This window comes from Podarcis erhardii, assembly GCF_964252035.2.
Source record: "Podarcis erhardii genome assembly, chromosome: 3".
NCBI classification, from domain to species: domain Eukaryota; kingdom Metazoa; phylum Chordata; class Lepidosauria; order Squamata; family Lacertidae; genus Podarcis; species Podarcis erhardii.
In genome coordinates, this window is record NC_138507.1 from 65,255,064 (window position 1) to 65,282,553 (window position 27,490).

The following is a 27,490-nucleotide window of genomic DNA, read 5'->3' on the forward strand; positions in this document are numbered from 1 at the left end:
GAATCACTCATTTTTATATGAAGAATTCTTAATTACATTTATTTTCTTCATTGACGAAATAGCAGAGGCCTTTATATTTGACCGTGTTTCTATACAAATATATTCAGTAAGTATCAAGGCAGGAACAAAATAAAATGAAAGAATACATATCAAGAACATTTTATGCTTTGCTGATTATTTCACAATTGACTTCTTTGATGGATCTAATTACGAGCCACAACTTAAATAAATTCTGTAGAGTGTCAGATCGTATAAATGTTTTTATTTTTTGCATACTGTGTATATCAAATTAATGATAGAAAGCAAAGTTCTGTTCCAAAACATGATTCATATACAATATCCAGTACTCCAGCACAGCATTTGCTAACCAGCCCCAATACAGATGTTTTGGACTACAAATCCCATCTGTCCCAACTAGCATGCTGTAAAAACAACTATTTAAAATATTCAAAAAAATTAAAGTAAAAACAGCAATAAACTAAAAACAGATTAGCAGGTGCTGAAAACAGTGCAGTGAAGGCACTTACCTGATGTCACTAGGCAGGTTCCCAGAGTATAGATGCTGCCACACAAATTAGGAACTGGTATTGGGTGGCACCTGTAATAGTGGCAGTTCTGCACATCAAAGTGGTTGAGCAGACATATTATGGGGTAAGGTGATCTCACAGGTAAACTGGTCCCAAATTGTTAAGGACTTTATATACTAATAGTAACACCTTGAAATTAGCCCGGTAGCAAATTGGCAACCAGTGTTTATACCTGAGCACAGCTGTTCTATGCTGACACAGTCTCATTCCTTTTAGCAATCGTGCAGCTGCATTCTGCACTAACTGCAAACTATGTACTTAAGAAATATTAAGTGAATATATCCCTGCAGATCTTGTGAGCTGGTGTTAGCCATAGTAAAGATCTATAACAAATATTAAAGGGGGAAATTCTTCAGGTGAGACATAAATAGCCCTGAGTCCTTCGCTAGCGCATCAAAACAGGCTAATCTAATGTTCCTTCACAGAAGATAACTGGTTTCTGGAAAAAAAGATAAATGATGTTTATGCAGCCTGGGGTTTCCAAAACTGGGAGGCTTTTTGAGCATCTGGCTAAGTGTGATAAATAGCTGGCATTTTATGGACAGATTAGAGGCCACAGGTTTGACTGGCCATCTATCTGTACTTCATCAAAACACAATGCAAATTCTCGTCAGGTTTTTGTGTCTGCTATATGCTCAAAAGTAGAACATTAGAATTAGGTTCAGTCAACAGTGGGCGTGTGATTAAGGCTGCAGACTAAGCCCCACTGAACTCAATAGGACAAGCACAAGATTGTAAGGTGACATTACAGATGTAAGAAACCATGTTGTCATGACAGCGTGCATCAGGTTTGTGTGCTGCCCAGGGTGGTAATGCATCCTGCTTTAATGAGAATAGCCTTCTATTATTATTATTATTATTATTATTATTATTATTATTATTATTATTACCCCGCCCATCTGGCTGGGTTTCCCCAGCCACTCTGGGCGGCTTCCAACAAAATATTAAAATACACTGGTCTGTTACATTAAAAGCTTCCCTAAACAGGGCTGCCTTCAGATGTCTTCTAAAAGTCTGGTAGTTGTTTTTCTCTTTGACATCTGCTGGTAGGGTGTTCCACAGGGCGGGTGCCACTACCGAGAAGGCCCTCTGCCTGGTTCCCTGTAACTTGGCTTCTCGCAGAGAGGGAACCGCCAGAAGGCCCTCGGCACTGGACCTCAGTGTCTGGGCAGAACGATGGGGGTGGAGACGCTCCTTCAAGTATACTGGACCGAGGCCGCTTAGGGCTTTAAAAGTCAACACCAACACTTAAGAAGGCAGGCCTCTATTTGAAGTCATCCTCTAGTTTAAGAGCTGTCTAGTCTTAGATCAAGAACTGTAAGATGGGAGAGCAGGTGCCTTGAAGATGCCACACAACAGTTGACAACTGTGCAACACACTGAACAACTGCACTGGTCTAAAGTCTTCCTTGCCATGATGAGATTTTTGTATTTCTATTTAAATTATAGCAATTCTTTCCAAATTTGTATCTATACATAGTGTTATGAGTTTGGGGGGCAGGGGTGCCAGACCCCATAATCCCTGGATCTAGCACGTGTTAAAAACTAATAAAATGTTCTAATTCTGGGAAATAGCCAAGCTAGTTTCCTGGTGAGGTGATGAGGTTTAAGGGGCTCAGTGTAAGTTAGCAAATGTGTGGGGTCCACTCCCTCAACAGAAAAGGACAGAGTTTGGAGCAGAAGTAGCAGTGAAGTGATCTAGAAGGAAAGCAGCAAGCTAGAGAGAGAAACAGAACGTTTCAAAGCACAAGGAAACACAAACCCTGACTAAGTGCCTGGAACTCCTGGAATCTCACACCATTCAGAGATTGGGATGGCATGCAACACTATAAATCAGCTTATGCAAATTTTGTGCATCTCTGTGCCCTGTTTTGCTAACCTTCTTTTAATGATACATTTCCTCTTTTTTGACCACAGGAGTTTGCATTTTATAACAAACTGTGCCTTGTTTCATAATGCAAACTGCGGTCTGGTAGCAAACCATGGTATCAAACCAGGGTCTAGTTTGGTTTGATAACTAGCTATGGTTTGCAGAAACCATAGTTTCCCACATTCCCTGTTGTTTTAAGAGCCCCTAGCAAACTGGGGGAAAGCTCAGAAAAAATTACTTGAAATATTTACATCTAAGCATACGGAAACTGAAGTAAGATGCCCTTGGAACTTTGGGACATGAAATCTTCCGAAAATACAGTTTACAATTGACTTGCAGAAATGTGAGACAGGAGTTATCTTGTTTCAACCTCAAGGGGAGAAAAAGATTGGGGCACTGTCCTTCTGCTCTTCAGAATCCGTTTGATTTGCCTGCCCCTCATTACTATTCAGGACACAAGCACCTGTCTGGCTTTTCTGTACAGTTTTTCTCCGCATCTGTATGGTTGTGACACTCAAGGGAGAAAATGCCTTTGCCTGAGTCTAAAGCCACCAGCTAAACAGACCAAGCAGCTGCCCCGAAAGAAGCCCGTCTCTTGCAATTTCTAAGCAAAGTAAAGGGTTTCTAGCTGCTTCTTTCTCCTGTCCCTGAATCTTGATCAAAACACTCCTCTGCTTGCCACCCACAACCATCTTTTCTTCTCTATCTCAACAACCGGCTTGTCTGTCTAGACTCAGTGGTGATTCCGCCTCCTCCTTCCTCTGCTCCTTTTACTCCTACTTCTTTCTCCCCCACCTTGAAATTACTGCTGTCAATCTTCCCTTTTGCACAATCCCTTTTCCCTGTAAGGAGAAAAAACAGCATATCGTGGTGGCAGCAAACGACTCCTTACAATGTAGTGCTGGTATGCGGTGGGCAAGGAGCGTGGGCAGAGGATGAAAAGCCTTTGGAAGCATGTAGGCTGACTTTGTTTTGGTCTTCTGCAAACATAGCCTACCTCCCATGAGCAGGCGAACAGCAGATTTTCCACTTGGATAACTAAATGTTCATGAGATGCTTGCAGAGCCGCCTTCCATCCATTATTAAACACAACCCTGTGATTAATTTATGTCAAGGATTCTCAGAGCACATCATAAGAAGCCCCCGTAAGTCAATGAGAACACGGGTTGGGCCTCCACAGGTTTAACAAAGACAGGTGGCTCATCTGCCAGATCACTTTAAAAGGATCCGTCTGTGCCCTGAGAGAAGGTGCCAGGAAAAGAAAAGAAAAGAATGGTCCCTGAGCCATCAGACTTATCTTATCAATGACAGAACCACTTCTTTCAACTTGGGACTTGCCTCATTCACAGGCAAAATGGGGAGGTACAGTTTGAAGGGCCAATGGAATTTTAGTGGCTGTTGCATACAAAGATTACAAATGGAGACTGATAAAACTAATGCCATGCCCCATGAGTGTTGGAGAGCCACTGATAGTTCAAACCCCTGGTGACCACACCGCAGCAGTTCTTCCTTACTCTTCCCTTTCAGACACTGCTAAAAAGACTACAGAGATTTCTTCAGACACTGTTAAAACACATTCAGTCAGAAACCTTCTCCCTGTATAAATAACATCATCTGATACTATGTGTTAAGGACTTTTGTAGTGAATTTATAATACTAGTATTATTGAAATGAACTACAGTTTGTTTGATTGCAGTGAATCCATCCTAGAGTTGGTTTCTTGTAATGGTGCTTTTAATTTGCATTTCTGTTCTAGTCTTGTGAGCTGCTTTGAACACATTAATGTGGAAAAGTAACAATAATAATACAAATAAATAACCACCAAGCTTTTTTTCTGTCTTAAAATTAAAATCATACACGCAATTATTTCCTTATTTCCATTTTTATTTCAATAACTCAGCATTGCATGATTGTGCTTTATATTACTTAATTTAAATGAAACACAGACAATCACCGACACAGGATGGGATCGCCATGCTGCTAAAGCCAAAAGTACCAGCAAGACGGTGGTTCTTTCTTCGATAAATTTACATTAACAGGCAGGTGCCCTGGAATTTTGGTACCCCAAGTAGTTGCCTAGCTTATCTTTAGAGTTGTGCTGGCTCTGGGACCAGCCAATTATTTCATTGCCCTGACTTGATCCTGACAAACTGAAGGGAAGCCGTGGCCAAAACACTCACTTCTAAAGATTTGGTTTCACATGAAGAGCATGAACTGAAAGAAGTTAATTGGAAGAAGTCTTCCATTTAGAAGCTGACCAGAACAGGAAAAAGAGACTCTGGTCCGCCTAGAAATGTTTAATTTGACTTCCGCACTCTGCTCTTGTCCCCCAGGTATGACATCATGAACCTACAGCACATAGAAGCTAACCATTATGATTATGTTTATATTGGGACTTGGCACGAAGGGGTGTTGAATATTGATGACAATAGGATTCAGATGAACAAAAGTGGAATGGTCCGGTCGGTGTGTAGTGACCCCTGTTTGAAGGGTCAAATTAAGGTATGTTGCCAGTGCTTGCTCATCTGAGGTATCTCTATTGTGCGGCGGGTGGGGGAGTTACTGTTAAGATCAGTGGTGTCCAAACTTTTTTCAAAGAGGGCCAGATTTGATGAAGTGAAGGGCCATAGGGGCCGACCAAAAGGCTTTTTTTAGGGTTGGAGTTGTTGAGCTTTTTTTTTAAGGATTTTACCCCAGGAAATAAACTGTCCCGGGGGCCAGATTAAACCAACCTGCGGGACATGCCCCCCTTGACACAGAGTGCCATAAATAAATAAGATTCACATAACATTTCAGTAAATCTGCATCTCTTTGCAAAAATTTGCTCTGCTTCCAGGAACCATGTGAACAGCCTTATTATTATTATTAGTAGTAGTAGTAGTAGTATTAGTATTAGCCTCTCCTTTGTTGGAGGATTTAAAGCAGAGGTTGGATGGCGATCTGTCATGGATGCTTTAGCTGAGATTCTTGCATTGCAGAGGGTTGGACTAGATGACTCTCAGAGTCCCTTCCTACTTACCATTCTATGCCCTCCCCACCCTCCCATGGTGACCCAGCCCTCCTGAGCATATCTTTGGAGGGTGTGAGGGTCTGAAGCAAGAGTGATAAGAAGTCATCTCTCGCTTCCACTCTTGGAAAGAGAGGCTGGATCCAAGTTTCAGCTTGTTTCCTAGGTATCATCCTGCCACTGTGACATTAATTCCTTTCACTATCATTCTCTCTTTAAACTTCTAACAAATGCTTGTCCCTTTGGATACATGAAAAACCTATTGACCTTGTACATGAAACCTGGCTTTAGTTTGTATAATTAGAACTTTGGTTTCTTCCTCAACTGACTTTCCTTAATGGGGCAGACCGCATTATGTGTACAATATGCGATGTAAACGTTACTGAACCAAATCAATACCCAGCATATTAGCAAGTTGTAAAATGTAACAGCAGATTCCTTGGGTGGGATCTGTGCTCCTACCTCACAAGCAGTTTTGAACGGCATGCAAAATACCTACCTACCAACTCAGTTTGTATCTCACTAAAGGCAATTCACCATCCACCATGCTCATGTGGCATAAAAGGAGGTATTAATGAGAATATATTGCATGTATAAAGTTAGCTTGAAGGAGCAAAATGTTCCTTTAAAAGGGGACTGGGAATAAATTTTTAAAAACCCTTCTGTTTTAAAGGTTAGTGAAGTCCAAAAAGATCTAAAGAGCCACAAGTTCTCCATCACTAATTTAGTTCAGTATTTACATGGAGAGTTGTTTTTAGACAAAGGTTATCTACTTCTTCCCTGCTGCAACTAAGGATTCTTTTACATAGAGATGTCAAGGACTGACCTTGGGAACCCCTGCATGCAAACCATGTGATCTTATGCACTGAATCTGTATCCATTGTAGTTTCTGGGTTTATTTGTTTGCTAGCTTGTGGAGTGGGAGACGAGAAAGAGTGTTGGAAAGTACAAATGAGAATTTGTACTTGTAAAAAATTAATTTAGACCAAGCAAGTTGAGACATGAATACAAGTTGAAAGATTCGGTTATCACTATTTCCCAAGGCTGTGTTTCACTGCACTACACATTATATTACTGTAGTGAAATCGAGATGCCATTTAATATATTTTTAAATAACATTTTCCATTGTTTTTGGGGGGTTTTATTGCAGGTTATAAGGAAGGGAGAAGTGAGCTGCTGCTGGATCTGCACAGCTTGTAAGGAAAATGAGTTTGTGCAGGATGAGTTCACATGCAAAGCTTGTGATCTGGGATGGTGGCCCAACACAGAACTTACAGGTATTGCAACTGAGAGGGAGAGTGTGCTTAAGTACAAAGGGGAAAGGGGAAATGTCGTGTGTGTGTGTTTGTGTGTGTGTGTGTGTGTGTGTGTGTGGCCATTGAGCCACACTATTGTTGACACTAACTGGGAATTGCTCTCCAGGGTTTCAGGGAGGGATGCTCCATTCCTGGAGATGTCAGGAATTGAAATCTTGTGGCTGGTGCACGCCTCTGTTATATACTGAGATCTTCCTCAGAGGCCCTTCTCTGGGTGCCCATGCCATCTATTTAAGGTGGGGATCAATGGAGAAGAGAGCTGTGGTACCTCTCTCATGTAACCTTTTTTCTTAGAAGCTCGTCTACTGCCTTTGATCTGCTAGGCACAGAACTTTTTATTTTCCCACATCTTACTTCCATGTATTTATCCCCTGCTATTATTGTTTCCAGCATGGCCTTTTTCTGTTTGGTGTGTGTGTGTGTGTGTGTATCAGGTATTGTAAACCACTCTGAAAATGTTGAATTAAAAGTGGCAAATAAATCAAGGGTCTTTAGGCATTTTTTCCCCTTAAAGATGGCCTCCAGGTCATTAACTCAAGCTTGTTCCAAATGCTTGGAAATGTTGTATATTTTAAAGAATCTAAAACAGCAGGTATATTTACAATAGTTTATCACCACATGTCTTATTATGCTTGACTATAGCAGCACTGAGTCTGCTGGAACATTGTGAGGGAGTAAAATTGTGTGCGACAAATAATTATTTAAAACATCCAACCCATACATTTCTTGGAAATGTCTATGCCTTTTTCCTGTGCACAGCAAGCACATAAAATGCAAGCATATACAGACATTACTGTACATTCCCATGCCTACACTTTCAAAACAATAACTTTTAGCTAATCAAATATGTTAGCACATGACATTGGTCAGTTAGCATAAACATGCTAAGAAAATAAAAATGTAGCTACTTTTAAAATGATATAAAATACAAATAGATGTAGTTTTCTGACTCTACAGGTCATACCACCAAGCCATGTTCTCAAATGATCATGCTGCTGGATTATGCCAGACAGAATAAGAACTGGTATACAAGTTATTAAAAGTGTGTGGTTATATTTAAAAGAAAAGCAATGACTATAATTACCATAATCCTTTTATTATCTAGCTTTGCTTAATAATAGCAAAAATATTCCAAGTTCTTTCTTCCTTTTCTTCCTTCTTGCCTTCTCTCTAATTTAGTTTTTGCATAGAGTGAAAGAATTCTACCCTTCCAATATTGGGATGGAGATATAGAGATAAACTATAATGATTTGTAAATCATTCTTGTGTATGTAAGCCACCCCAGAAATGTTAGAGTTATTGGGTATAGACTTTAAAAATAAATTACACTTGATAAATAAATATCTGTTAATTCAAAGTTTCTCTTTGGAAAAAATGCTTTTTCTCTAGCTACACATTTAAACTTATCTGTCTTTCTTTTCTTGTATCCTTTAGGCTGTGAACCCATCCCTGTAAAATATCTGCAGTGGAGTGACATTGAGTCCATTGTGGCTGTGGCCTTCTCTTGCCTGGGTATCCTGGTCACCCTGTTTGTCACGCTTATCTTTGCCCTCTATAGGGACACCCCTGTTGTCAAATCCTCCAGTCGGGAGCTTTGCTACATTATACTTGCCGGGATCTTCCTTGGCTACATCTGCCCCTTTACCCTGATTGCTAAGCCCACTGTCACCTCATGCTACCTCCAGCGCCTCCTCGTGGGGCTTTCCTCTGCCATGTGCTACTCTGCCCTTGTAACCAAAACCAATCGCATTGCACGCATCCTAGCAGGGAGCAAGAAAAAAATTTGCACCCGCAAACCGCGCTTCATGAGTGCTTGGGCCCAAGTCCTCATTGCCTCCATCTTGATCAGTGTGCAGCTGACCTTGGTGATTACCCTGATCATCATGGAGCCCCCTTTCCCCATCCTTTCCTACCCCAGCATCAAGGAAGTCTTCCTGATCTGCAACACCAGCAACTTAGGTGTGGTGGCCCCAGTGGGCTACAACGGACTCCTTATCATGAGTTGCACTTACTATGCCTTCAAAACTCGCAACGTGCCCGCCAACTTCAACGAAGCCAAGTACATTGCCTTCACTATGTACACAACATGTATCATCTGGCTGGCCTTTGTACCTATATACTTTGGGAGCAATTACAAGATCATCACTACTTGCTTTGCGGTGAGCCTGAGTGTGACAGTAGCTCTGGGGTGCATGTTCACACCCAAGATGTATATCATCATTGCCAAGCCCGAGAGAAACGTCCGCAGTGCCTTCACCACTTCAGATGTGGTGCGTATGCATGTTGGGGATGGGAAGACACCTTGTAGGTCCAACACTTTCCTCAGCATATTCCGGCGGAAGAAGCCAAGTACTGGAAACCCAAAGTAAGTAACTTGACTTTGTGCATGTGTCAGTCTTCGTTTTTCACTTTCTTAGTCTTTTCCCATTTTCAGGAACCTTCTTACTTTTTCAACAAGGTTTGTGATTCTGCTACAACTTCTTTACATGAGGAAACAATGGAGGAAATGAAATCTGAACTCTGGCATAGTCTACAAGAATAACCTGTTCTTCTTCTCTGCTTCTCCTGTGCTATGTGTCAGGTGCAACAGGCCTACATGCTTTTCTGCCATTGACCCCCAATCCTGCCTTTAACCTATTCTGCTTCGGTACACAGTGACATGCATGCAAAATGGCGGTCACTTTTTAGCACTGTAAAGTAGCAACAAATCTTGGTAGCCATGTTTCTACATTTGTTCAAAATGTTATTTTATGCTTATCGCAGTACTGCCACATATGGAGATGGTGGCCCCCGGCTGGTGAGCAATAATCCCTATTATACTTGTTGACTGGTTAAGACTGAGTTGAAACAGCTAGCCTGAACACTCCTGTCTTGGAAGAAATATTTAGTCTGAAATACAGCTGTGCATTGATTTTCCCCAGCCTAGAGCTTAGGAGACAGCTGTTGCTTCAAGCAATGAAGCAGTTCAGACCGGAAGCTTAAATAGGAGCTGTCAGCCAACCCCTGATCTGAGCAGGTGCTTTCATGCACCTCCACTCCTCCCATGTAGCTTCGCATGCAGCTACCCAGGCATTTCATCAATGGCTATGAAGCTCCTGCTTGGTTAGCTGACTCTTCTGCTTCTGAGGCCCAGGGGGAGGTACGGAGATCTGAGAGCCAACCAGGAACCCAGGCAGGTGGTGTGGGGATCTCCTGTCCTGGGGCAGGGGTATCTGTGTCCATTTGCTCCCTGGTGGAGCTCTGCTGGATGGTTTTGCACCCCCTGCTCCTCCTCTGAGGAGACCTCAGATTTGAGGTCTGGGCAGGGCAGAACCTCAGCAGTGCGCTTTCAATGTAGTCCCATCTATGGCAGGTAAGTAAACTGGGAGGATTTTTAACTGCTATTCCAAATCCAGGATTTTCAGCTCTCTTGCTTAGCATAATATGAACAGCCATGATGGAGTGGCTACTCTCACCCAAACCACCTTGCAAGTAGTCTGGGAAAGCTATTGAACTGTGCAGCAAGTTTCTAGCAATCAGTCAAATTCAGTTTAAACCAATGTTGACTTCAGCTGAATGAATATTTCCCTAAGAAATAGTAATTCTCAGATTGTTTATGGATCAGGTTTCAAGGCTTGGTAAGGAAATTACATCTTCTTGCTCTGTTATATGAGAGTGACAGAGCCTTACAAAAAGTTAACCTAAACGTTATTATTTTTTTACACTTCAAGATGAGGAATCCCAGTAATTCTTCTGTCTAGAGATATAATTACATACAGCCCTTCCAAAGGAAATTAACAGTTAGATATTTATTGAGCTAGATAGAGAATATGGGATGGGATGGAATGGAATGGAACGTCTAAATCTAGAAAGATTAAAGGGATTTCTCAACTGAAAAAAACAGAAGTATACACTCACTTTTATAGTACAAGGTAGATGGCTTTGGAGAGTTTCATGAACATCATCAGACTATTGCTCTTGTATTATATGTATAGTTGATGAAACTAATAGGATTTTATCCAGTCTTATTTCAATCTTGGACCTGCTGGCAATAGTTGTCTAGCTTAGAGTAATAGATAAAGATCTTGATTAACTCTGCAGAAGTTTCGATTCTACTGGATGTCCTAGTCTGCTGTCACCAAGGTTTCAAATTTTGGATGGTTCTGAACCAATTTTCTTTCACAGAGTGCATGCCAATGAGACAGAACATTGTAAACTGCAATATAGAGACAGGTACTATTTTCCTTGAATGTAATTCAACGTAATTTTCACAACTCTCAGTATCTTTTCTCTCTGAAATAACTTTATTTGTTGGGTAAAGGTAATGGGTAATTGTTGTTGATGTTTCACAGTCAGTAACAGACTGGGTTCTAAGGATTCTCACCAAAGTGATTTTGTGTGCCTTGAATCATGAGCAACTTCAACCACTCTTTTTCTCCACTCCTAGCAACGATTTCAAATCAACTAATAACAGAACCTGGACTAACCCCTTCAAATGTAATTTTGAATGACAGGGAATGGAACTAAACTGGAGGAGCAATATTCACCTTCTATATTGTTCATTCATAATTTAGACTTTGCACTCAGCCTTAAGTACATATTACAAGAAAACGTTTCTCTTCCTTTGGCCACTAAACAATCTGATGCATTTTGAAAAGCACTGAGCACATTCTTGAGATATTTTCCTTCTCTCTGTCTCTCCCGCTGGCTCTTCCCCACCCAGGAAGTATGTAATGACTGAAACAAACAAAAACAAACGGTCATTGTACCTTTACTGTGACCTGGAACTAAAAGCCAATTAGTTTGTTAATATGCCTTCTGTATTTTGTGTTTGTTCAGGGCACATGGATCATTAACACACCCAAAATAAAAGCAGCAATGTGACCTAAGTCTCCTAATAGGCTGTTGCTGCCAGCCTTAGCATTCACAAGGGCTTGCTTGCAAGGCAGGAATATGCTGCTGCAGCAGCAAATCTGCTTTCAAGTGGGGGCACACAGCGATGCTATTATTATGCACCAACATAAACATGCTGATGGGCATCCCATAAGATAACTTTGGCTTTAAAGCACTGCGTCAGCAGCCCAAGATAAGCTATATTTGCACTTCTTGAGAAGATAATCATAGAGTTGGGAGAACTCAATGATCATCTAAGGCAGAGAGGCTGGATTTGCCATGACTAAGACATCTCTGACTGTTGTTTACTCAGCTTGATGTAGGCAAGAAAGCCCACACAGCTTCCCCATCTATTTCCCTGGCCGGTAGCTCCCCACTAGCCTGACTATAAAATGCAATCTTACCGTTTTGTCATGTAAATCTGCTACCTCTTGTTAGGAAAAGGCACTTAGCCAGTTGCTGATTCCTAATGGAATAAACAAGGGAAACGGTTGCTATTCTGGGAGGATATCTGGGAAGATAAATTCAGAAAGAGAAGACTCAATGTCCTGAGGATGCATTGCAAATATATGACCATAATAGTGGAAGTATGAGTTGATTCTCTACTTTTTAAAATTCAATTTCAGAGGATTTATTTTACCTTTCTAACCTTTGTTATAGATACAGAAATGTGTATAGATAACTGGTTTCTAATTACTGTGTCAAAGAATACTTATCAATAGATCTAGGGCATTAACCTCCTATATTCAGGGTCTCATAAGTTCTGGCTAAAGACAGTTTCTTTGGAGCATGACACAGAGTGGGGTTGCTGCCATCAGCCTTCAATGGACTGCTTTGTTTTCCCAGGCTAAAGGCATGTTGCAAAGCATCTAGACACTTTTTAAACTGTTAACAACAGTTTAACAGTAGTCCTAGAAATGTTAGATCAAGTGAGATACTTTTATTGGTGAAACACTGAGAGACAGACTTCAGTAAAAGGAGCAATTCAAAAACGGAAAATAAAACAATGCAACTTGAGATGAAGGTCAAGTGCTGGTGTTAAACAGAACTCAAAATGGATTAATTCAGTGAAAACAGCTGTCCTTATTTGCTCTGTAGACACTGAATTCCTTTAAATTGTTGCTAATCTTCATTTTTTCTTGAATGCTTACCTGTCCAAAGCCTGATTTTGATTGTAAGTGAAAAAGCTGTTGGAAGGTCATTCTTAACTCACTTACTTGGAAGTTAAGTTCCACTGAAATAAATAGGGCTTATTTCCAAGCAATGATGTTTAAGGACATGTTATGAATTCCTGGGGAAAGGGGCTGCACTGTTGTTTTTAAACAACTAAGTTAACAACCCTGGGACACTGAGAAATAATATGAAACAACGTTAATCAAGAAAGGAAAATAAGGACAGGAAGGAAGGCAGGATATGTGGCGGGGCAAAAAGGGAAGAGATTCATTCATGCATTACATAGAGGGTGTGAAATGGGTTATCCTCAGCTATGAAAAAGCATTTTTTCCAGCTTAATCTTTCAGCATGTGACTCTGCCTAATAAATTCACTTAAAACTCTCCAGATTCTGCACTTAATAAAAATAATTCCATAAAGAATTTCTAGTTTAGTATTCTGAAAGATAGGCTATTTATTATTAAGTGATTTGGCCAACACCCCACACCGTATGCTGGAAAGCCAGGGTGATAACTCACCCTTTAATTACCCAACTCAGCTATTAAACCCAGAGTTCACCCTTCCTCTTTCTGTAGCTCCGTTCATGAAAATAGATTTACCACAAATCATTTACCGACCCATTTTGGCACAGACTAAAGCAAAGAATCTAGAGTGAATACAATGTAATCAAATACCTCATTACTCACTGCTGTAGGATAAACACTTCTACATTGTAAGATGCCCATGAAGGAAGGAAATTCAAAGGGATCTCTTTACTGAGAATCTATAAATGTCCTCAGAAATCCTGTGGGATGGAAACATTTACTCCTCAGGAGCTTTGGAATGGGTCAGAGGGCCCCATATGTCAATAACCAGATGTTGTACTTTGCTTTGGGATTGATTTTAATGAAGAGTGGGCTATAAATCAGATAGATAGATAGATAGATAGATAGATAGATGACAAATAGGCAGGCAGGCAGGCAAACAGACAGACAGACAGACAGACACATAGCCGCTGTGGTCACCCCTGGGCCAGCACATCACCCCTGTCTTGTGGGTGAAAATGTGCTTTGGCTCTTACCATCTTTGCAGATGCCTCTTAATTTTTCTCATAGAAATGTCTCCATCGTAGGAAGTCTTTCTCCCACTGGAGCACTATGACAAGCCCTCAGAAGAATGCAAACTTGATCAGGGGTGCAGCTGAAAACATGTACATCAGCTCCATATCTAATGTCCCTCTGTCTTTTCAGTAGAGAAGACTGCCATGCCTCCAATTTTGATCTCTGTAATTGCTATTGCTCATGCTCAGTGCATTTTTCAGCTATTTGCTATTTATTATTTCTTTGTGAAATGTATAATGCCCTCCAGCAGGTGACCCCAGGGCAGAAAATACATGGGTTCATTAAAACACAGCACAGTAAAAAAGAAGATGGAGAAGATAGAGGAGAATAATACACATAGCCATGTGGTACCCAATTTAGAACGGCTTATATCAGTGCTTCCCAACGGTGTTCTCTGACCCACTTGAAAATAAGGCACCATGTAACAGCAGTGGCGTAGCGTGGGGGAGGCAGGGGGGCCTTGGCCCCAGGCACAAATTTCTGAGGGGGCACAACCAGGCACCCCTACAACAGATTCCCTCATCGAGGCCGGAGCTGTGAGGAGGCAAGCTGCTCCCGGGGCGGGCCTTTGGGGCCTCCTTCTTCTTGTGGCCAACAAAGGGGTCCCGTGTGCACCCCACCCCTGAGCCAGCCAAGAGGGAGGGAGAGGGAGGGCACCACCACCCATTGAGGACAAGGGGAGGAAGAGAAAGGTGGGAAAGCACTGATGGAGCCACATGCGTTGCCCAGAGCGCCACACTGCAAGGACAGGAGGGCAAGGCAACCCAACGGCATTCCTAGTTTCATGTTTCTCTGCCTATCTCTGCTTCCAGGTCGGGGCTAGTTTGCAAGGAGAGACTCCCTTGATTAGACGCTGGCCAGTGAAGGGCTTGAATGCTGCCCAGTCCACCAGATGGGTGCAAAACTTGCCCCACCCTGGGCGCTGGCAATCCACACTATGCTCCTGTGTAACAGTCACTCTGCCTGACAGAATAGGGATTGTGATGGAATTTCCTGATACAACATGGGGTAGTTACAGTTGATAGGTGAGGGACTTTGTCAAAATATTTTTGAGAGTCAAAGCAGAAATCACCATTATCTACCTGATCAGCCCCATCCACATATTTGCCGACACTTCCAGAGAACTCTAAAAGGAAAGTCATGCTGATTCTTCTTCAGCAAGACTTGTTCTTCTACATGCTTGGTAATTCTATACAGTGGTACCTCGGGTTAAGAACTTAATTCATTCTGGAGGTCCGTTCTTAACCTGAAACTGTTCTTAACCTGAGGTACCACTTTAGCTAACACGGCCTCCTGCTGCCGCTGCGCGGCCGCCATGCGATTTCTGTTCTCATCCTGAAGCAAAGTTTTTAATCTGAGGTACTATTTCTGGGTTAGCGGAGTCTGTAACCTGAAGCATCTGTAACCCTAGGTACCACTGTATTGAATAATGCTTTCCATAAATTTACCAAGAACAGAACTGATTTCCTGGATTCCCAGATCTCTTGATAAAAATTGGTGTTGCATTGCTCTGTGAGGCACTTACATTTGTGTCTTAGGCAGACAGAGGACGGATTTGTTCCCAAACCCCCAAACTTTAGAACAAAATCATGTTTTATTCTTTACTGTTTGTTATTCAGATTTTACCAATTATTCTGACTTCAGTAAATGCACCTTTTCCCAAATACTGCAGGCAGGCGTGCAGCTAACACAAAACAATAATTAAAGATTTCAGTGCCAAGCATCTACCCCAGACAGTCATACATTTGCCAACATTGCTGGCTCAACTTCAGTCCTTTTGTAGGGCACACAGGACTGTGACAAATAATGGCTGTTTTCCAGGTCTTCCTTTTGTGTGAGATGAATTTCAAGTAGGAAGTTCAACAAGCTTAGATGTGTTTTATATTGTCAGCTTATAGATTTAAGAGAATATTTAAAGCACCCACGAGATGCAGGGCAACAATTTTTTAAAGGAACTGTCACAGTTAAAATGGGTTGGGGGGGGTAAATACAACGGAAACTAATGCAGCCAACGAGATCCGAATTAACATTTAAACCTTGATTGGATGAAAGCCGAAGGCCTGCTCAATCGATTCAGTCTCTCTATTTATACTTTGCCTCATCTCATTTGCATTTAATTTCATAGCGTAGGCTGCTGTGGCCCTGCCCAATGCAAATGAATAGGGACACACACTCAGGTTATTCCATATTACTCTATGTAGCCACGTTGCCAGGTATAGATTTCCGAGTCAGATTGGGATGGAATGAGCATGGGAACATCCTAAGAACATAGGAAGCTGCCTTATACCATGTCAAACCATCGCCCCATTTATCTCATTACTATTGAAACAGACTGGCAGTAGCCCTCAGGTTTTCAGACAGGAGACATTCCCAGCCCTACTGAACCCTGTCATGTTATCATAAACATGTGAACAGAGATGTGAGTGAGTTCTGGCAGCATAGTGGAGTAAGAAATGAGAACCTAAAAATCTATCTGGGAAAGACACACTTATGGGAGGGATTTGACTTTTCCTGTCTATGACAGAGGGAGATAGATTGGATGAAAATGCCCCCATCTCCATCAGAGGAATGTTGGAGAGTATGGGTTTCTAAACCTCCTGCATCTCTCCATCCTTGCTGGCCAGAGGTATTGTCACAGTTCAAGCACACATTCCAGCCAGGCAAAAGCACTGGAGAAGGACCAGGGACGGGCACGGTCTGGGCAGAGAGGGTGTATCTGGAGAGAGTATTGAAGGCCAAATAGAGGGACCTGGATAGCCACTCTTGGCTCCCTGGCCTGAGGTTCCTGACCTCTGATCCACAGAAAGTTAATAGAGCTTTCTCACAGCATACGTCATAGCTGGCATTCCAATTGTGCATTTATCATTCTGTCCCTGCCTTCTTACATAGTCAGTAGCAAGATCATTGATTCAATTATGTGGTGTTGTTTTTCTGTAAAAAGCTATTATAAAATTGAAAATTTTACCTAGAGTTCCAACTTTCTCATCCGTCTTCCTATTTTAATTACTCCATCCATGACGCAATTTAAACAAACAAAATAAGATAAGATGATTTATACAGCACAATAAGTGCCAAAACATCTTCCTCTACTTGGTTTTGGTATGATAAAGAAGTTGCCAAATGGATTGTACTAAGCCAAGAAAGTCTTGCTGTCAGCCAAGGTCCTACAGGGAAGGGAAAATATTTGGAAACAAACAAGTTCCACATTCTAGATTATGATTGGTAAAGAAAAAGCGATTTATATGTGTTGTATATGCAATATAAGATTCTGCCACCAGATGGCACTATGGAGTCCTGTTTTTCTCTACCTGTTTTCCCTGTTTAAATTTACGACAGGTTTAACTGAAACGCTTCTTTCATGTGTCTAGATACAGCCTTTGTATAAAATCAGCATGTTAAATTAAGTGCTTTACCATCACCTCAGTCAGCAATTGTCTGCAATATAGATTAAGTGAAATAGCTTGAAATGAGTTTGGATAGCCCAAGAGGGTCTTAGACTTTCCAGCTCCATGCCCCATGTCCAAATGTTTTAGAAATGCAGAGTGGGTAAAAATAAAAAAATTGCTTTCTGCAATTAGTCATGAAGGGGAAACTGTTCAACTTTTAAAAGCCAAACATTCCCCCAGGTTAACAACAACCCCCTGATAGGAACTTCAGCAATTCTTTGGATTCTGATTATAATATAAAACAAAATTGCATCTCAATATTGAGGAGGTTTTGCAATTTTACAAAATGTTCCATGCTTCCCATGTTGGAGGTCACAAATGTATCCCTGTGGAAAACATAAGGAAATGCTTTCGTCATGGCATAACATGTCAGGAATAATCTTCACACCAGTTACAATTTAATTTCCTGCTTGACTGGATCTCATACTACGTTTTCTTATGTTGGTACCTTTGTGAATATACGTATATTTCATTTGAGCAATAGGAAGAAACTCACAACAATTCAGTTAGCCTGACATGGAGAAATGTCTCTATTTAACAGTGAAAACTGTTCTCACCTGTATCAAGTGTTTATTTTGGTGCCATCCCATTTTGAAGTCCTTATATCCATATCAGAAGTTCCATTTCTCTTCTTACTGGCTCAGATAAAAGCTCAGCCTTGCAGATAAGTATCTGGTGCGCAAATGAGATATGAGAATCTTTCCTTTTTATGGAGTCTTTTTGGCAGAACTTGCAGTGACAGCATCTTACTTAGGGTAGAACTATTCGGGGGGGGGGGAGTTTGCATTGTGATAAAACTGTTTTTCTAACTGAATAAGCAGAGTAGTAGTTCAATGGGTCATGAAAATTATGTTTTCTAAATGTTTGTTCTCAGGGATGGGGTGTTTCACCAGTGCACTTGAGGGATCGCTGCACGTACTCTCCTCAAAACAAAGATAGATATGTGTCACTGTCCATCAATACGTAGACATGCTTTAATAAAATAAAATGCAAAGGAGAGTCATATTCTACAGCTCTGAACTGCTTCAGGTTTCTTTACACCTTTCACAGAAACATGGGATATAACTTGTATTTATGATGTAGAGTTCTTGAGATGCAAGAGTGTCACAGACTTTTCACCTAAAAATAACCCTTACATGTCTATTCAGAAGGGAGATCCTTATATACCTGCTGCTGGCTATGAAGATACCTAGCCTGGAGCTTAAGATGCCCTGAGAGTTAAGCCAATGTAGTGGTAATGCAAAACCTAGAAGGCCAGGAGTGCCAGGCAGTGAAATTTTTCATAGGTTAGGGCCAGAGGCGCCAGCTTGTGAAAACAATGGGGGGGGCTCTTGAACCCCATCAGACCTCCCTCCCTTAGCCAGGAAGAAGCTTCCCAGATTTTGGAAAAGAGGTGCCAGGCTTTAATACTTTAATATTCTATTTTACCAGTGACATTTAGGGCACTAGCATAGTCTGACTACACGCCACTGAAGGCCAGGGTTCAAATCCAGATTCAGACATGAAGCTCACTGTGCGGCTTTGGGCCAGTCATGTTCTCTCAGCCTACCTCACAGGGTTACTGTGAGGATAAAATGGAGAGGGTGGGGAAGCATGTAGGCCTCTGCGAGGTCCTTAGAGGAAAAGTGGACTATAGTAGTAGTAGTAGTAACCATCATCACATTTCATCGAACTCATTGGGACATTCTGTTACATAATGCTGACATTTCAACAATATTATGAAGCCACCTCATGCACTAACGCCAACTTTAGGGCCCAGGTGCCAGCGCCAGGGCTGTTGGTGGGTGGAGATTTTTGTGATTAGCACCCTACACTTGGGGAGAAATTTGGGGAATTATATATGTTCAAGTTTCTGTGATTTAGCTGTTCATCACTGCACCGTGTTAATGGACAAACTATCCCGGGGTAATCAGGGCACGACCCTTCAGTTTGGCCTATGCAAATGAAGAAGTGGAAATAGGCAGAAAGGATTCTCAGTCGCTTCCCTTAAACCCTATCTGACAAAGGAAATTGAGTACCGTGCATTAGGATCGGGGTTGGGGAGCAGCTCCAGTGGTTTCAATCCTATTGTATCAAATCCCTTACCTGAACATACTGTTCTCCCTAATTTGAACCAAGACAAGTAGATAATTAACATATAATGATGCACATCATTTTTCAACCAGGAGTCAAATGCTCACATATCAGGCTGCCTTTAAACTTGGACTAGTTAATCAGAAACATTGTGAATTTGAAAGGCCTAATAAAAAAGGCCACAGTTGCTAAGCTTCAGACTGTCATTGCATATATAATTTCTTGTTTTGGAGAGCCTGTCATTGCTGGTAAAGGTTTTAATTTTGAGTGAGACACCAAGGTGAATGGAATGAATGCAAGGAAACGACCCTGGAATGAGACTGACTTGCACCTTTAAATTACATCAAAAAATTCAAGTAATTGTTCAATCAAAGAATCCTTCATTTTCTGAGCCAAATGCAATCTTAATACTATGCATACTGATTATTTGGTTGAAAGCAAAAATTGCAGAGTTTTGTTCTACATGCTTTTAGAGCAAAACTACATTGTTTGTCTTTTTGCAGAATTCTGTCTGGTAGAAGATCTGTGCCAGGAAATAGCAATGCTGACACTAGGTGAATAAATTTTCTTTGAAATCTGGGATCAAATCTTCTGTGACATACGCAATCTGCCAGAATGTCATGTGTAGGGCACCATATCCCTCCTTCTCTTTTTTTTCCCCCTTATTCTTTTTTATTAGTTATTTCCAAAAAAAACACAAGGTAACACACAAATACAAAGAAAATACACAGAAAAGAAAAATTAAAAATAATAAACAACAATTATCATTTCCATATCATCCATATAACATAGTCGTCTCTTACGGGACTTCCTTCAGCCTGTCCGTAAATCATTCGAAGCAATAAATAAAATTACACGTTTCATTACTTATATTGTCATTATACCGATTCCTAATTCCTGTTTGCTTTGCACAATAACTCTTAGTCTTTCACAGTGCGTCTCTAAATCCCTTTAGCGTTATTTGCCCTTCACTAATACATTCCAGATAATCTACATACTTTTCCCAATCTTTGGTGAACACTTAGTCTCTTATGTATCTAACTTTTCCTGTTAATCTATCCAACTCTGCGTAATCCGACAACTTAGATCTCCACTCCTCCACCGTTGGGGTTTCCCGTAGTTTCCACTTCTGGGCTAATACTACCCTTGCTGCCGTAACCGCATAGTATACCAATCTGCGATCTTCCTTTTTTATCTCTTGTCCTAATATCCCTAGAAGAAAGATTTCTGGTTTCTTTATGAACGTGTACTTTAATATCTTCTTCAATTCAGTGTGTACTTTCTCCCAAAATTGTTTCACCCTTCTGCACTCCCACCACATATGGTAGAAGGAGCCCTCTATGTCCTTACATCTCCAGCACTTATTATCCACCTTATACATTTTTGATAATTTCATGGGTGTCAAGTACCACCTATAAAACATCTTCATGACGTTTTCCCTTATCAAAGTACACGCCGTAAAGTTTACCCCCTCCTTCCAAAGTTTCTCCCAATCCTCAAACTGTATACTATGACCTATATCCCTTGACCAATGGATCATCACTGATTTGACTTCCTCGTCGCCTAAATTCCAGTCCAACAGCATCCTATATATCTTAGATATAATTTTCACTTTATTATTTATTATTTCTGTCTGGAATTTTGAGTCTTTATCTGCATAACCTCTTTCTTTGATATCTTTACTAAACATCTGATTCACCTGATGGTGATGTAGCCAATCGTAAACATGTTCCTTTGTTTGCTCATACGGTTTTAGCTTCCATTTCCCTTCAACCTTAGTTAGTAGCTGATCATAAGTTGCCCAATTGCTTCTCACATTAGTGGTTTTTATACTCATTACTTCGAGAGGTGAAAGCCAATGTGGTGTTTTCGGCTCTAACAGATTTTGATATCTTTCCCAAACTTCGATTAGCGGCCCTCTAAAAATGTGATTTGCAAACCCCTTGTGCACTTTCCTTTTGTTCTTCCATAAATACGCGTGCCACCCGAATCTATTATTGAAGCCCTCTAAGTCGAGCAGCTCCGTATTCACCAATTTTACCCATTCTTTTATCCAACATAAGCATGATGCCTCATAGTACAGTTTCAGATCCGGCAGGGCAATGCCCCCTCTTTCCTTTACGTCTGTCAGTAATTTGAACTGAATTCTGGGTTTTTTGCCCTGCCATATAAATCTTGAGACTATCCTTTGCCATTCCTTAAAGATTTGACTCCCTTTGATTATAGGGATGGTCTGGAATAGAAACATCAACCTTGATAAGACATTCATCTTGATTACATTAATCCTTCCCCAGAATAACAATTTTAGCCCTCCCCATTTCTCTAAATCTTTCTTTATTTCCTTCCACATCGGCTCATAATTATTTTTGAATAAGTCTATGTTTTTGGGTGTTAACCAGATGCCGAGATATTTGACTTTTTTGACCATCTCTATCTGCTGGATTGTTGTTGGATTGTTTCAATTATCTTTGGGTCCACGTTTTTTCCTATCATTTTCGTTTTTGTCTTATTTAATTTGAAACCTGCCACTTCTCCAAATTGTTCTATTTCCTTTAATATTTCCCCTATTGCCGTTGCTGGTTCTTCTGTCATTATTACTAAGTCGTCGGCGAAGGCTTTGGTCTTATAAACATTCTGTCCTACTGATACTCCTTTTATATTCTCGTTTTGTCTTATTGAGTTCATAAGGACCTCTAACACAGTTATAAATAGTAATGGAGAAAGCGGACATCCTTGTCTTGTTCCCTTCTGTATCCTTATCTCCTCCGTCACCATATTGTTTATGATCAATTTGGCCTTCTGCTCTGTGTATATTGCTTTTACCCCATTAAAGAAATCGTTACCCACATCCATGTGTTCTAAGTTCTTCAACATAAAGTTCCATATCACGTTATCGAATGCCTTCTCGGCATCTACAAACACCATTATAGCTTGTTTGTCAATCCTAACAGACAGGTATTCTAGCATATTAATTATATTTCTTGTGTTATCTCTCATCTGCCGACCTGGCAGGAATCCCGCCTGGTCCCTGTGAATAATTTCTGATAGCAAAATCTTCAGCCTTCTTGCCAGAATTCCTGCAAATATCTTATAATCTGTGTTTAGGAGTGAAATTGGTCTGTAATTTTTAACCTGGGTTGGATCTGCATCCTGTTTGGGGATAAACGTAATATATGCCTCTTTCCAGGTCTCTGGGGTTTCTCCTTTCTTTAAAATATTGTTCATAATCATTTTTAGAGGTCCCACCAAAATAGATTTCATTTCTTTGTAGTAGCCGGCTGTAAATCCGTCAGGGCCTGGTGCCTTACCCCATATCCCTCCTTCTCATCATGGTTATAGTTCCCTCTATTCTGGCGAAACCAACCAATCAGCTGTATGCAACAAAATCCTTGCATACACACACAGAGCAATCCTAACACAACTACACTAAACAAAATATTCCCTGAATCCGCATATGTTCATCCACTCCCTGCAAGAAGCTTGCTCCCAGGGTCCCTGGTCCTGGGTAGAAAAAATGGTTCTTAAATTACAGTTTCTCAACAATTATAAGACATCCTCTCTCCCAAGGGATTATTCTGCCTCAAGCAGTTCCATCCATTAAAACCCTAAGCCTCCCATGGGCAAATTGTTAGGCACCTCACTGTTGTGAAGCCTACAGCAGGGATGGCAGAATATGGCTTGAGGGCCATATTCCCTTGTAGACAGCCTTCCGGGGGCCACATGCCAGCTGTGGACAGGGCCAGAGACAAAGTCAGCAGAGCAACAGATGTGACTCCTACCATTTTAGAGTACGCTCCATTACAGCTGCACACAAGTCTAAAGGTTTGTACATACACACAGCAAGGCTCATTTGCTTGGTACAAAGACACACTTCATCCAGGCAAAACCACTATAGGAAAGCATGGAGCTAGATCAGTGAGCAGGTGTGATCTGGGGAGAGTTTTGAGGACTGAATAAATATCTCCAAAGAGCCATATTTTGCTCCCAGATCTGAAGTTCTCTGCCTCTGCTGAACAGCCTTCCTGTCACATATTTCCAGGCACCAACACCTGCCTCTTCTTCCTAGCCGGCAGATGCAAGAGAATTAGGCCTGGAGCAACTTTCTCATTATGTTGCCTAATTTAGAGTCCTCTCTTTGAAGAGAAGTTAGAGGGCAGGCCTCTGTTTGTAGGACTGTCCAGCCCAAGTCAAGTTTAAAGACAAAGAACCATGTGAAGGTAGAGTACAAGGCTTAGAAGTTGCCCTTCAACAGTTATCACCTAGAGAGCTGACTGAGCAATCACATAGATCAACTGGTCACAGTCTTCTTTTTTTTAAGTGACATGTAAGTGGCCACCATGCTTTTCATAATATGTAGTTTAGTGCCCCACTTAAACGGACACATCAACACCCCCCCCAAAAAAAATCCTAAGTATGAATGGGCTAATAGCACGTAATGCTATGTCAGCTTATGGTTGCAGTAGTTCATGGTCACTAAATCACCTCCTGCTAGCTGACATTAAAATCCTGATTAGACTTAATAGCTAGTCCAAGCCAGCAGAAAGGTAGCATTCGTGACTTTTTAAAAGAAAACATTTCTATTTAACTTTGGGAACATTGCATTGGCAGCTTGCCACTGCACAGTATATCAAAGAGAAGAAAATAGAAATGTAATGTAATGTAATGTAATTAACATATCTATAGTTATAGGATTCCAACCAATCATAACTTCCAAGCAAGATACATTAAAAGGGAGATATCTATTTAACTTTACAGAGCAACTTTTGCATATACATGAGAACCAAATATTTCCCTGGGAGTCCAATAAACTTTTTGCAGTAAGATATTCCAACAAGTTTCTTCTAAATTCATTTATCCTTGCATCTTCACCCCATCCACACTGAAAATTTAGCCCAGAGTTGTAAGAATATTTGTAGCAGAAGTAGCAGTTTATTGTGAAGTCTTTGCAATATGACACAAATGTTAGCACAATATAACGCACACTTCTATAATAAGAAATTAACATAAAAAGGAGGGAGGGAGAAGCAAGGTTTAGACCAAACTTGGCCCTCCAGATGTTTTGGGACTACAACTCCCATCATCCCTAGCTAACAGGACCAGTGGTCAGGGATGATGATGGGAACTGTACTCCCAAAACATCTGTAGGCCATGCCTGGTTTAGACAGTCTGTTCCAGTTCCTACAGTTTGGTTCATTCTTGTCCACAAACTGAAACCAGGACATTTTGCCACTGAGGCAAAACAGAAATGCCACCCTGCCGACTCCTCCCCCACCCCCGATGACAAATCCTCCCCAGCCCCCAAACCACCTTTGCCACTCCCCCCGCAGTGATGACCATGAGAAAAAGGGAGAAAAAGGAGACCAAATTGAGACCTGTGGAGGGGAGGAAGAGGGGGAAAGGCAAAGGGGGAGGGGGGAGGGGTGGTGCTCGCCTCATGGACCCAGGTATGCTATCCATCCCAACTGTCCCATATCTGCTGTCCTGAGGCAAGTGCCTCACTAAGCCTCAGGGGTGTGCCAGAAACTGAAACAAGAAACTGGATAATTTTTAAAGTAACAAATTTATCTACGTAATTTTCACAAATATAACATTTGAAACCGTGGCCAGCCTACCATTCTAGAGAAAAAAATGGGGAATGGGACAGGCTAGTAGTTCCTCTCTAGCAGCTCAGTAAATGAAGCACAGAATGTTTGTGAATATTCTTATCCTCACACCAGCTCAGGTAAGTGCTAGCCTATGCTGACTTCAGGTACTTTGTTTTTTCCCTCAAGTTCCTGTGACACTTTTGATGGTGACATAACTGCAATTTTATGAGTAAAGGTACTGCGCTTTAATGTGTCATCTGCCTCATTACTATGGCCCAAAATATCACCCGTACTGAGACTCAAATTCTAAAAAAAATAAAATAAAAATCAGAAAAGCAAATAGTGACAATGGCTTTTATGGAAAGGCAGGTCCTGTGCATTGCGAAAAGCTATCAGCAATTCAAAAAAGGGGATGTAGAATATATGTGCCCTCTTTCCAAGCACTCAATCACTGGGAAGGGAAAACCTCCATATATTGTGCAAGTTCCAATACGAATGTGGCATATAGACCCACCTTGCAAATAAATTAGTACCCCATAAAATTCCCCCCTAAGCCTGGCTATCCCTACATGTTAATTGTGCTAGTTACTTCTGACAATCAGTAGTCCAAGGGGAGAAAAGAACCAGCTGACTCTGTGATTGCTCAGAATCAGGTCTAATTCACCACAGGCAACCAACAAATAGCTAATTACAAGCTATTTAAGCATGACTAATAGGTGTTTCCACTCATGCACAGCACCATTATTATCATCTGGAGGTTATATGTTATTTAGATTTCTTTCCAGCTCTCCTGTAGGAAGCTCTGGAAGACAACCATTATACATTTCTCTTATTTTAGCTCTAACGCAGGGCAGGAAGTTATGTTAAGGGTGCTAGTGCATTGGCCATTCCATGAAGCACAGGGATTTCCACGGGGCTGCCCCCTATCCAAAACAAACAAGCTCACAGCACTGTATCCACTGCATAACCACCCTCATTTTTAAATGCATAGCAACTTGGTAGGCAAAGAAGAAAGGAATACCATATGGCGAATAGGGTAGATAGAACCACTTAAGTCCTGCAGACCTGGAGAAGACACCTGAAGCAGCACAAGGAAGGCTGGAAGTAGGCCAGGGACAAGCACCCAACTGAGTGGTACAGCTGCCATGAATGTGCATGTGGATAACCACTCACTGGGTGTCTTTTTCTTTTCAATCCTCAGGAAGAGGCAGCCAGAATTCTCGCCCACCAGCCAGTGTCCGTCGGCCCATGTGCAGCTTTGAAAACCCCCAAACTGCAGTGAATGTGTAAGAGAAGCTGCATGACAAACAGTGGTGTTTGTTGTTATATCTTTTTTATTTTTATTTTTTACCCATTGCTTTCTCTTTCTCATGACTTTTCTCATTCCGGATAATGGGACAAATGTGGTGCATGCCATTAATGATGGAACAGTTGCTTATGTGTCCCATTTTTCACACTGCCTTGACTCTTGCTTGTCCATATATTCTTCAAAGGACACTGTGGAATAATTTTTGAAAGAAACTCTTTTTTTCTCCCCATGGTTGTCACTTCCAGCACCTGCTGATCAAATTGCAAAACGAAAACAAAACAAAACGTACTTTTCTTGTTCGTTTTATCTTAACCCCCGTCTTTTAGCCAACACTGTTTTCCCCTGTTCAGAGTTTTGCATGGAGCTGAAACGATCCTGCCTACTTTCAATGACGGCTTTATATTTTCTCTAGTGGCTGCTGCCGCTTTGCTGTGCCCGATTCTTCTTGACAGCCCGGGTTGGTGAACTTCGGCTGCAGGTTTTCACAGAACACTGGTTTGGTTGGTGGAGTGTGCAAAACACAGAGTTTCATGCTGACGACCATTTATGGCCATAAAGGAATTTTGAAGTGCAAACACTCAAGCAATAAGATAGAAGATTTTAGTTATTACTTTTGAAAGTAATAGTTAAACCCAATTGATTCATCCCTTTCTTGTCACATTAACATGTGTTTACAGATTAGTAGGTGCTAAGTCACAGATTTGGGGTTGATGAAAACTGGTTACTAAGCAGAATTATGTTAGGAAAAGGAGAAGAAAATAGTCATTATAGAAGAGGTATGTTTTCCAACATGATGCTTGTGGTAGAAAGTGGGAGACAATTAGTTTTATTGAAGTTCAAATCAAGCTGATAATGAGAACAGCAGCATTCTGGTTGGGAAATTTAACACAGAGAAGGTAGTGTCAGACAAAAGTAGTGAGAACATGAACTAAGTAGAAATAATAATGTGACAGAAGCCGTGGAACAGCTGTTAGCCAAGAAAAAGAGACTTCACAGATATAGTGGTCACTTCAGTGTTTTAACAGAGTTAAAACATTTAATTGTTTTAACAGAGTTTAACGGAAACCCAAATTGAATCTTCAAAGCAAATGTTGACTTTCCTACTCAGACAAAATACTCAAGGAAGGAAACAAACAAAAACCCAACAAAATGAT

At 41.1% G+C, this 27,490-nt stretch overlaps 1 protein-coding gene and 1 long non-coding RNA gene across 5 annotated transcripts in view; one reads left to right on the forward strand and one right to left on the reverse strand.

The window, feature by feature from the left end:
• GRM1 (glutamate metabotropic receptor 1) overlaps positions 1-27,490 on the forward strand; it is a 178,375-nt gene that overhangs the window by 138,828 nt on the left and 12,057 nt on the right. For 2 of the 4 annotated variants that reach the window (XM_081854320.1, XM_081854321.1), the window contains 3 exons: positions 4,790-4,958; positions 6,614-6,740; positions 8,214-9,144. In XM_081854320.1, the coding sequence (XP_081710446.1) occupies positions 4,790-4,958; positions 6,614-6,740; positions 8,214-9,144 (1,227 nt within the window). Of the gene's footprint in view, positions 1-4,789; positions 4,959-6,613; positions 6,741-8,213; positions 9,145-10,943; positions 11,023-26,228; positions 26,314-27,490 lie in introns of those variants that run through there. The other 2 variants (XM_081854322.1, XM_081854323.1) reach the window with 2 other exon arrangements.
• LOC309337683 lies at positions 11,075-18,514 on the reverse strand. Its single transcript, XR_014154482.1, has 4 exons — positions 17,927-18,514; positions 13,498-13,607; positions 12,056-12,162; positions 11,075-11,495 (listed from the first exon to the last, which is right to left on the reverse strand). It is a non-coding gene; the product is annotated as an uncharacterized lncRNA (long non-coding RNA).